Source organism: Lycium barbarum, chromosome 3 (genome assembly GCF_019175385.1).
Source record: "Lycium barbarum isolate Lr01 chromosome 3, ASM1917538v2, whole genome shotgun sequence".
Classification (NCBI taxonomy): domain Eukaryota; kingdom Viridiplantae; phylum Streptophyta; class Magnoliopsida; order Solanales; family Solanaceae; genus Lycium; species Lycium barbarum.
Window position 1 is genome coordinate 3,296,253 of NC_083339.1, and position 11,690 is coordinate 3,307,942.

The window sequence follows — 11,690 nt, forward strand, 5'->3', positions numbered from 1 at the left end:
AGATTAAGAGTAAATGAGAAAGTTAAAATATCCAAACAAAAGATTGACCTAAGATAGTTGACTATATGTAAAGAATAAACAAATTCAAAATTTACTTTATTAATGATGGTCCAATACTAGATCACTGCAGGGGTAAAAAAAAAAAATCCATTCTATTTTAGTGTATGTCTTTTGAAAGTAATAGTAGTTCTTTGAATACTTATTCTTACAAAATATAATGATACTCTAATTAAATCTTGGGAAATATTTATAGATATATGTTTTTAAAATAATATTTCCTCTGAACTCTTATAAACGCCTATTCTATTGGTAGAGTATTACTAGAATCAGTACATTTTCAAAGTTATCTTAAAGATCTGTTAGGAAGATCATAAATATTTCTTGAGACATATTTGACGCCTGTCACTTTTCATTAATCGGATAATTTCAAGTTCTCATCACCTTTGGTTAAATCATGTACACCGCGAAGACATTCGTAAACAACTTTATCGTAATATTTAGCGAATAACCCCAATTTAGATTTAATAGTACATCCCAGCAGCGGCCCGGATCACCAGCCAGCCAAGGCCCTTAGCCGATCGCTTAGTGATAACAGAGGTAGTGGCACAAAGACTCGCTTCATTTGCAACTGATTTTTCTTTTCTATAGATTTATCTAGTGCATTGGTCCAAATCCTATGTTTGTATTAAGAAATTCACTAAATAATTTACAAAAATTCAGAACCCAATTAAGTAAGGAACCATGGCATATATGTTTGGAATAGATTCCATTTTGAGAGAATTGAAAAAGCACTATCTCGTTGAAAGGCTCTATACATCTGCCCTTTCTCAACGCATTTCTTTAGACAAAGACTCTGTATTTTCTAACACTGATGTCGTTATCCTATAATTTACTACCTATAAAGTTCAAAAACTAAATTCGCATATGCAAGCATTACAATAATTTGATGTATTCATAATGGAAACAGATCATTTCAGGACAAAAGAAGAGTCAGGAGTCCCACACATGGGAATACAAATATAAACAGAGAACATAACCCTCTAAATGGAATTGGCAATAGGCCAGTCTGGCAAGTACATATCAATATTCAGGTCAATCTGGGACAACAGAGAGCACAAAGCCACATTTAGATTCTGCACCTGAAGGAGAGCCTTTTTATGTTTTGACCAAACAAGGGAGGTAAGTAACTCTTCCATACATTAACTATGCCTCAGTCCCAAATAAGTTGAGGTCAGCTATATGAATCCTCGCTGCTTCTTTTAAGCTCAAATTATGCCTCAGTCCCAAACAAGTTGAGGTCAGCTATATGAATCTATATGAATCCTCGCTGCTTCTTTTAAGCTCAAATTATGCGATCATCATACTAAATAAGATAAAGTGGAAATAAGTTATAATAACAATAGATAAAGTGAAAAATAAGTTCTACCAAATGTAGAACATTTTATCATTGCGCATGGAAGAATTTGTGTTCCATCACGAAGCAGCCTTACGAGTTCCATTTGGCTATATTAGTCATCTTAAGGACCAAAAGGATTAATATCATGGTAAATTTAAAAGATCCCATATAAGGGGCTTACCTTACAATACAAAGTTGATGCTTTGTTTGAGCTACACGTTGTCCCAATAGTTCCGAAGCTGTGACATATGAAGGAGTAGCTCGTCCCTACCCAAACCAGAAACACTACTAGTCATTATCCAAGGAGGTTGATGCTTATAATTCTCCCTGATAAGCTCGTGGAAATCTCTAATATTCTGATCTGGCCTTTTTGCCTTCCCTCCCTTCATTTTGTCACACTTCGTGAAAACGAACGTTATTGGTATCTGCAAATGTGTTGCATGAAAGTAGGTTATCAGGGGAAAAAGGAGAAATGTGTAGTATGAAAGTAAGAAAATGACAAATATGGTCCCTTATGTTTGATGGAGGTTCAGTAAGTCCCTTAAGTATGAACTGAACAGTTCTGGTCAAGTTTGTCAAAAGTTAACACTAGTCTCCGTCAAATATTTACCGAACTTTGTTTGTTAAATTTAACAGTAACTATGGGGGAAAAAACAAATTAGCGGAACTCACATTTAAAGGTAGAATTTCTGCAGTTTCTGCTATTTTTGAGTTATTTCTAAAGACTGGTGTAACTTTTTGAGGTGTAATTCCTGCTACTTTTTATATCTTTTTAGTGTCTAGTGCAGTTTTTTTAGTTGCATATTTTAGGATTTGATGGGACTTTCTTGGTGTTTATGGTTATCTCTGTTTTTCATTGTTTCCGTCAAATCTAACAAACATAAATTGTTAAATATTTGACAAACTTAAAGGACTGAAATTGTTTAGTGCATGCTTAAGGGACTACTCTGAACCTACCCTCAAACTTAAGGGACCACTTTTGTCATTTTCTCTACGAAAGTCAACAATGGTACGAAATGGCTTATGTTTATAAGTAGCAAATGGAATAAATGGCTCAATCAACCACATGAAAAGAATGGAAATGCTAACAAAGACCACGAAGATCAGCAAAATCAGAAGCGCACCTTATTGCGTCCAAGCCAATTAGCACAATCAAGGTCAATCTTCTGAGGGGGTACGCTAGCATCAATTAAAAGCAGAACCGACACCAAGCTATCTCGATTTAAAAAGTAGCCTTTTGTGAAGGCAGACCAATCCATTCTAGCAGCTTCAGAAGCATTAGCAAAACTGAAACAAGCAACAAGAAATAACTTAGAAGTAGACAATACAGTAGATGCCATATTAAATCAAAAGGTACAAAAAACTAAGTGATGGCAAAACACAACTCAAAAAGCTTGTTCACAAAGGAAATAGGAGGTTCCACCAATAATTTTAACTTCTTGATTTATATGATTTAGTTGGTAGTTAACACAGGAATCCGGATAACCATAGTCAAACAAACTTTATTTTTTAACAGAAGGCGTGATAAAACCACATGTAAGGAGTACAAGGTTATACCAGGAGAAGCTATGACTGCCTAACATAGGCGGGAGGTCGTGGATGTTTTTATTTTATTTTATTTCTATACTTTTTATTTAGTTATTTAACTTTACATCAACATAGGATAGGGCTATGTTGCTCGGACTCGGTGTCGAGTGTCGGATACGGGTACGGATCTAGAGGTGGGATTCGGCATAATCTAAATTTTAAGATTCGGGGGTACGGATCCAGGTGCGGATACGGGTGCGGGGATTCGGCTAAAATAATTCAAAATTATAAAAAAAAATAACTAAATCTATGCCTAGAAATAAAAAACAAAAATAATTTTTTATAGTTATGTTTCATTTATAATTAAATATTAATTTTTAATTAACTTGAAATTCTTCTAGATACAATAAGTGTCCATTCTTCAAGAGCTCTCCATTTCTTTCAATTTGGCCTCAAATTTTTTCTCAGATTGGTCCATGGATTTGGTCAAAGTATCCAATGTCGTTTGACCAGATCCGACACGAAGCCGGTGTCGGTGTCCTGTCGGACACGGGTGCGGCAGCAAAAGTGAAGGGTCCGAGCAACATAGGGATAGGGTAAAGCATAAGAACACATTGAAAAGGGAGACAGGTTTGCAGGCAACTGAGAATTTGGTGTTGGGTAGTAAGAGCACAAATTAATTACTCCCTCCATCCCAATTTATATGGCACCGTTTGACTAGGCACAAAGCTTAAGAAAGGAAAGAAGACTTTTGAAATTTGTGGTCAAACAAACCTTAAGACATTTGTGTGGCAATAAATTATTTCATTAAGGGTAAAGGGGGAAATTTTAGAGTTAAAGTTATTTCTTTTTTTTTTTTTGATTAGCGCCGGGTGTCTGAGTCTCTTTGAGCCCCGACTAATCCCGGGGGTGCACAGGCCCTCGGCAAGGAGTTTCCTGCAAGTGCACCACGGGTAATTCAGGGTTTCCCCAGTCCGATGGCCCTCAGAAATTGTTTGCACCCAGCGGGTTTCGAACTTGAGACCTTGAAAGGGAGCACCCCAAGGCTCAAGTCAATTGCCACCAGGCCAACCCCTGAGGGTTTAGAGCTAAAGTTATTTCTAATTATAAAAAAGGTGACATTCTTTTTAGGACAAACTAAAAAGGAAATTGTGTCACATAAATTGGGACCGAGGGACTAACATTTAAGAAGTACTACGGAAGGAGAGTGCATGTCACTTATATGGGATGAATACATTCCATGGAAGAAAATGTCATGCCAGGTTGCATTAGAAAGTAGCAAATGAAGTGTTGATGTGTCTAAAGGTCTAGAACTTCGACCACAAAAATCCTGGTGGTGTAATGAGGCAAAGAGTACTAGAGCAAAAAGAGGGTGTTATAACAAGTTACGAACAGCAAAAGACGGAGAAGCTTTTTAAAAGTATAAGAAAGCTAAGAGGAGCTACTTAATATATTAGCAAAGCTCGAGGGGAAGCCTTAGATGGTTTTTTTTTTTTTTGAGTAAAAGGTAACTTTGTATTCACACAAAAAACTCATCATATGGTGATGAGGTATAATCTTACATCCCTTGGTAGGCTGAAACTACCCTGAAACAATAAAAAAAACTAGAGCTTACAGATGTCCAATAAAATCAACTAAAGATTCTACTTCCCCCACCATATCCTGTTTACACCAAAAATAAAGTAAACTAAGGCACTTCATCTTGATCTTTTGAGTGCTGCTGCCATTATCATGAAAACATCTTGCATTCCTTTCTTTCCATAGTGTCCACCAGATGCATGCTGGTATATTCTCCCACCAGTTCTCCTAGATCTTCTTTTTCCAATTCCTTTCCAGCTGTTCAAAAGTTCAAAAGTGGTCTTTGGCATGACCCAACTCACTCCAAGTAAACATAAGAACATGCTCCACAGATTTACAGCTGTTTTGCAATGTAGGAACAGGTGACCATTGATCTCTGTTTCTTGTCCACACATAAAACACCTTGAGCAAATCTGAGTACCTCTTCTTTGTAAAGCTTCATGAGTTAGGCATGCTCTTCTGATTACCAACCATGTAAAACAGGCTACCTTATGAGGAACTTTGACCTTCCAAATTAGTTTCCAAGGCCATTCTACTAGTATTAACTGATTGCTAGTCATGTTCCAATAACAAGATTTTACTGTGAAATCTCCCTTGTTATGCAACTCCCAGACAGGTCTATCAGGGCAGCCAATTGAGGTGCCCTGGAAGGTACCTAAAATCTGGAGCAAGTTTGTTACTCTGTCTATTTCCCAATCGTTCAAGGCTCTTCTAAAAATCAAGTTCCACCCTTGATTGCTCCACAATTGAAAGACAGTGGCATTTTTCTGAAGGCTTATGATGTATAAGTCCGGGAACATCTCTTTTAGACTAGTATCTCCTATCCATTTTTCATTCCAAAAATCTTGTTTTTAGTTCATTCCTCACTTTTATGTGCATTTTACTATTTAGCAAGGGCCACAACCTTCTAATTGTCTTCCATACACTACACCCACGACCTGTCTAGGAGTTGCCTTAGATGGTTTGTACAAAAATCTAAGGATACGAGAAAGGGGAAAAGAAATGTATAAAATAGCACGCTTGAGAGAAGAGGATTAAGAATTTAAACCAAGTGAAGGGCACTAAAGACGGTTCTCAACAAGTTTTGATAGGAGATAATGAGATCAAGGAGAAATAAAGGGATTGTTTTGATCAATTGTTCAACTCAAATCAAGAGGATAAGTTTATAAATCAAAGGGTGCACATGGGGTGGCTGTCTGGAAGTACACAAGGGGTCCTTGGGATGAGTATTCTGATAATATCAAGCTGAAAATCGGCAATGGCAAGAGAATAAAAAAGTGGATATACAAGTGGCTAGATGATATTCCTCTTAAGGACCAATTCCCATACCTTTATGCAATCCATTCCAGTAAAGACTATTTACTGTGGCTGACTACTTTAATATCAGACCTTTAGCAGTATATGATTGACTGACTCATTAGCCCCCTCACAAGGCAGATTTGGTCAATGTTCCTTAATATTTTTGAGCCCAGCAGGTCATGGCAGGAAATATCAAACTTACTCTATGTAGTGGTATAAGAAGTCTTTTTTAGTGGTAGAAGAAGTCTTTTTCTAAGGGCAACAGACAGTTCTGGAACACTGTTTCTACTTGTATTTTCTGGATCACTTGGTAACGGAGAAACAATAAGTGTTTTAATGGTAGGAGGGACACATCTGACTTGTAAAATCTAAATATTTAAAAGTCTCTATCTGTGGAGTAAGAATACTATTATCTCTGACCTATAGATTCACTGTTAGGCCTTTTAAATTCCTTCAATCTATAGAAGGATCCTCACCTCTTTATGTAATCTTTCAGTACCAGCATGGTACCATTAAATAAAATCTTTACCTTTTCATAAGAAACAAAAAGGATAGCTTTATAAATCTCCACACATCTATGCATGATAGAAACTTTAGGTACACTCAGAGAAATAGGCTGGTAGAACTAAAAGATGCAATGAATTTTTTATTTTTTTTGAGGAAGGTAACATATAGGATGCAATGAAAAACATGAGGATTAGAAAAACATGTGGTCCAAAGGGTATCCTTATAGAGGTTTGAAAATGTTTTGGAGAGGTTGGAGTTGTATGCCTTACCAGGCTATTTAATGTTATACTAAGAAGTGGTAGAATGCCTGATGAGTGAAGAAAGAGTACCTTCATAACTTCATTCCAATATCTAAGAACAACGGCTATATTCAAAGTTGTACAAATTATCGTGAAATTAAACTTATGAGTCATACAATGAAACTTTGGAAAAAAAGTGATAGAGCGTATACAGGAGTCACAAAGAATCACTTAAGATTTTTTCTTGATATGAGTACAATGAAGATTGATGAGAATTTATCCCAAGAGGAAGAGAGGTCTACACATAGTGTTTTCATAGACAAAGAGAAAGTGTGTGATAGAGCTTAGAGAAAAGTACTTTGGTGGGTGTTGGACAAGAAAGTAGTTCATATCAAACATAGAAATCTCATTAAAGATACTCCTATATAAGACGGATATAATTTTTTAACTAAATTTGTGGATTGTTGCCTTTGAAAGGTCTAAATCTCCTTTCTAATTAGCTTAGTTGATAACAAGATTTAATTATCTATACTTGCTTATTTTTCATTCCTTGAATCTACATCAACTTGTTTTGGTTTGAGGCTCAATTGATTGATTATTGAAGAGTAGCAATTTCAGTAAACACGAAGTGTAGACATGCTATTGTGCTTGAATCGAAACATTAAAATACAGTAAGCATAACGTTGAGATGAACCCTAAAGTCCTCTGTCAGCTAGCACCTCTCCAAAATAACTCGACTCGCCTATATTTCGTTCATGAATCATAAAAACCTTCAGCAATCAAAGAATATCTAGCAACAGTAAACTCAAAAGGAAAACACCCTTACCCATAGCCAGGCAAATCCACAATGTACCAACTCTTGTTCACCAAAAAATGATTAATCAGCTGAGTCTTCCCTGCATAATTAAACATACTAACATTAGAACCCACCTCTAATCCATTAAAGTACCAAGTAAATACCAAAATACAGCTATAACAATCAAAGTGAGCCATCTATTCCTACTTCGATGGACATGATTATCCAACACCCATACTTGTAGCAGGGTCAGAGCTACAAGCCTGTTTACGGGTTTGGTAGAACTCAGTAGCTTTAGCCCAGAACCTGTATTTGTGTTCGAAAATCCACTTAACATAGTATAAATAATTGGGAAATGGTCAAATTTGCCCCTCTACTATGCGAAAAGAATCGACTTTACCCTCTATTATACTATCCGTACAGAAGTACCCTGGCGTTACCACGTGGCACTGATATTTTGATGAGGCGCACGCCAAGTGGCATGCAACCTCAGCGCCCCAACCCATTTTACACCTCCCCTTCACTTGTTCTTCCCCCACCAGCATTTTCTTCCCCTCCACCACCATTGCCACCATTAACACCAGCTAGGGTGCCGCGATGGTTCATCCAAACCCCCGAAAAATTAACAATACCAGTACTATTCCTATTATAATACACCCTATTCATTTAATACAACAAACCAAACAGTCGATAAAAAGTAATGTCCGAATTACTGATACACCCTATTGAGTACTATTCTTATACACCCTACCAAACAACCCCTTAGCGAAATCCTAGCTCCTCTAACTATAACAAGCTAGCCACACACAATCAGTAACTAAAAAAACACATGAAAGTTAAAAGAGAAAGAGTAGATAGCAAATATTCAAACCTGGTTTTTTAGAAGTAAGTGCAACTTCTTTCTTCTTAACCAAAGAATTAATAAGTGATGATTTTCCAACATTAGACCGACCCAACATAGCAAATTCAGGTCTTTCATCTTTAGGACAATCCTTAGGTTTATTACTACTCTTCACAAACTCAACCTCTTTAATCTTAGCATCACCAGCATAGGGTCCAACAACAATATTTGAACCAGGTAATATCATATCTTCAGTAATATCATCAGGTTCAACTCCAGGTGGCATAAACAACACTTTCTTGGCCAATATAGAAGCTGAATTTGAAGTAGTTGATGAAGATTTGAAGGTTCTTGAAGCACTGGCATGAATATAAAAATGGGTATTTCTTGTTTTTGGGTTTGGGTTTTGGGAAATGGAGATTTTGGGAAGTGAATGGAGATTGATAATTTGGGGGAAAATGGAGAAGAGACGACATCTTGATACTACTTGCATTGTTTTGCTGATTTTTGAGCTTTAGTTTCAATGGCTGCTTTATTTATTGGAGAAAATTATCAAAATAGTACTTAATGTTTGGGTTTTTTTTGTTACATTTAATCCTTAATGTATTAATTTGATGAAAATGGTCCTTAATGTAATTTAAAGAGTGATTAGTCTAGTCGTAAAAGATGACCTCTGCGAGAAAATTTTAGCGTAACTATGAAACGTAGCTACAATTTGTGTATTTACGAGACACAAAAACTGATGTTGTATTAGGCGGATATAAGTTTTATCAACGGAAAGAGCAGTATCAAACCGCTATTAGTTGTATCAACGCATACGGTATTAGCTAAAATCGCACGAAAGAGATGTATCAGTCCATAGTCTATATTGTATTAGCGACTATAGTTAGGCTTCATTATTTTTTTATTTTATTTTTTAAATTATAACTAAATTTCGTAAATACAGTCTAAATATTTGGGAAATTGAAGAGGCGACATTTTGATATTATTTGCATTTTTTTGTTGTACTTTGGAAATTACATGAATATTGTTTGATTTTTTAATATGGGGTGCACTTTTTTTTTTACATTATTAATTTGCACTATTTTTTTAATATTAGTTGTTGTTTAATATATATGGGGCCCACAATTTTTTATTTATTAAATTGGAACGGATATATATATATATATATATATATATATATATTAGAATTATGGGGCCCACAATTTTTTTTAATATTAGTTGTTATTTAATATATATGGGGCCCACAATTTTATTTTTAGAATTATGGGGCCCACAATTTTTTTTATTAAATTGAATTAAATTGAAACGGACGACGAGAAAGTGAGCCCAACCGGCTCTTCTTAATAGTAGAAAAAAAATGAAACTCTTGGAACAAGCAAGACTGTTAGAACAAAGATTACAAGCAGTTAAGTTCGAATTAGTACAATCCCAGAGTTCTCCATCTCAGACAAAAATGGATGAGACGGGTGTGCATTCCCCGATGAATGCAAATAGATTCACTGTATCGGATAAAGATACAGCTAGTCCGGTTCAAACGGTAGCCGGTAAAGACTCATCAAATCCGTTGATGGCTGTCACTTTGCCAAAAAGTGAAGATGAGGGATGTTCATCTCTCCAGACAAGACGAAGACTACCAAAGACACTGACGCAAGGAGCTACTTCTACCAAGAAAAGCATACTTGCAAAAAAGAAAAAGAAAAAAACAACATAGAAAGTATAGTTAAAGAGACTTTGGAAAGATTTTTCCAAAAAAAAGCAGAACAAGACAAGCATATAATCAAGAACCCTAGTCCAGAATTATCTCCAAGTCCAAGGATGTCACCAGTCCATAGTTCAGAAGAAGGAAATATGGTAAATTTCCAAAATAGTGCATTTCAAGATTCACAAGACCCAAACGACGACGATTCGGGAATGAGTTTTGACTCTATTGCACTACATAATTTAGACACATAATATATATATATATATATATATATATATATATATATATATATATATATATATATGTGTGTGTGTGTGTGTGTGTGTGTGTGTGTGTGTGTGTGTGTGTGTGTGTGTAAAGGAAATAATCAGACAGAAGTAGTGGAGGAAATAGTTATGATAAGATAAAAGACTGAAAGATTCGTCGAACAAAAGCAACGGCTAGAAGACATTTACAGAAAAAGAGAGCTTTATTAAAAGTAACTTTAATAAAGCAGCCACAGCAAAAGGACAGATCAGCTAACAGACAAGTAAATAAAGTTTTCTTTTGAAAAAGTTCACGCGACGATGGGCCCAAAGAGCACCCGGCTGAACTCAAAAGATTCTTCAACATTTTGAAATCTGGAGTTAAAGTCCGCCAGACGCCTATAAATAGCAGCATTTGTGGAGAAGCAAAGACATCACGAACAAGAGCACCAACCACCTCTCTCTAGAAAACTTCCATATTCCTCTTCTCTTTCATCAAATGCTCCAATCCTTTGCCCAGTCAAAAACCTTTGTAATATAAACTCCCATTGTAAAAAAGTATTAAGTTTTTAATACCTACCCCCTAGTCTAAAATAGTTTTTGGGGTTCCCCGAAAGGGAAACCTCTCTCCTTCTTCAAACCATGTAAGTTTATTTACTATGTTTTCCGTACTAATCTCCCTATTATGTAAATTATCTTGTGATTATATGAACATTATGTTTAAGTAATTTCCTTGTCATCATGAATTTGTTATTCTTAGTATATGGTTATTCTCTTAATTTCTTAATAATCTCGATGGATTAACCTGTAAATTTCTAGGTTTTAAAGAGGTCGTTTTAATGTCCAAATGATAAAGGGCAATGTTGGCCGTGGTTATCGGGGTGTGGTTAAAGAAGACTGTTATTAAGAACAAAGGTTAAGAGAAAGAGATGAACAATATAACAAGATTCGTGACTGGACAGAGTCCAGATTAAAAAAAAATGAAAATTTTGGGAGATAGATAGAAAATTAATTGGAAATATAACTACATGATAAGAAGAAATATAGGAGTGAGGAAGTACCGAGTAGGATTGTTAAAAAATTATTTGAAAACAACATTAATTTCCTGCTTTGTCCTTTTAACTTTTCTTATTAACAGAACTTATTGAAAAAATTTTAAAAAAATTACTACCCCCCTCTAAGTTTGGTATCAGAGCGAGAAGATTTTTGGAACCTAAGACTCATCTAAGACTATATGAGAAAACCTTTTTCTGCTAGAAGAAGAAAGCAAACACCTATACTTACTGTTAGACAAGAGTTAATGAGACAACACCGTTTTGCTAAACATATAAGTTTTCACTATCGCATGATCTACATTACTCAAAAAAGACTAGTAAACTTTAGAAGCTCAAGAAAGTTCCTTACCGAACACATTAACTATTTAGACACAGCTTATAGAGAAGAACTGAATAATAATACAACAGTATTAAGTTTTCGAAATAATCTCCTTTGGGAAATTCATTTTATCAACGACGAGATATTTAGAACTGAAGACTATATTAGACAGCTAGAACAAAA

The 11,690-nt window shown here is 35.4% G+C and overlaps 1 protein-coding gene across 1 annotated transcript; it reads right to left on the reverse strand.

The window, feature by feature from the left end:
• Nucleotides 1-925: 925 nt before the first annotated feature.
• On the reverse strand, nt 926-8,777 carry LOC132629935 (GTP-binding protein At2g22870). The gene is made up of 5 exons (XM_060345361.1): nt 8,214-8,777; nt 7,373-7,442; nt 2,521-2,683; nt 1,578-1,821; nt 926-1,363 (listed from the first exon to the last, which is right to left on the reverse strand). Exons 1-4 carry the CDS (start codon nt 8,674-8,676, stop codon nt 1,609-1,611), a joined length of 909 nt encoding a protein of 302 aa, XP_060201344.1. The 5' UTR covers nt 8,677-8,777; the 3' UTR covers nt 926-1,363; nt 1,578-1,608.
• Between the last annotated feature and the right edge of the window lie 2,913 nt (nt 8,778-11,690).

What these genes read in the sequence shown, in the direction of transcription:
- LOC132629935 (XM_060345361.1), bottom strand. Translation starts at nt 8,676, where the DNA reads ATGCAAGTAGTATCAAGATGTCGTCTCTTCTCCATTTTCCCCCAAATT. An exon ending in ACTTACTTCTAAAAAACCAG is followed by an intron (nt 7,443 to 8,213) that starts GTTTGAATATTT and finishes TTAATTATGCAG; the next exon opens with GGAAGACTCAGCTGATTAAT. An exon ending in GTGGATTTGCCTGGCTATGG is followed by an intron (nt 2,684 to 7,372) that starts GTAAGGGTGTTT and finishes TGCTTGTTTCAG; the next exon opens with TTTTGCTAATGCTTCTGAAG.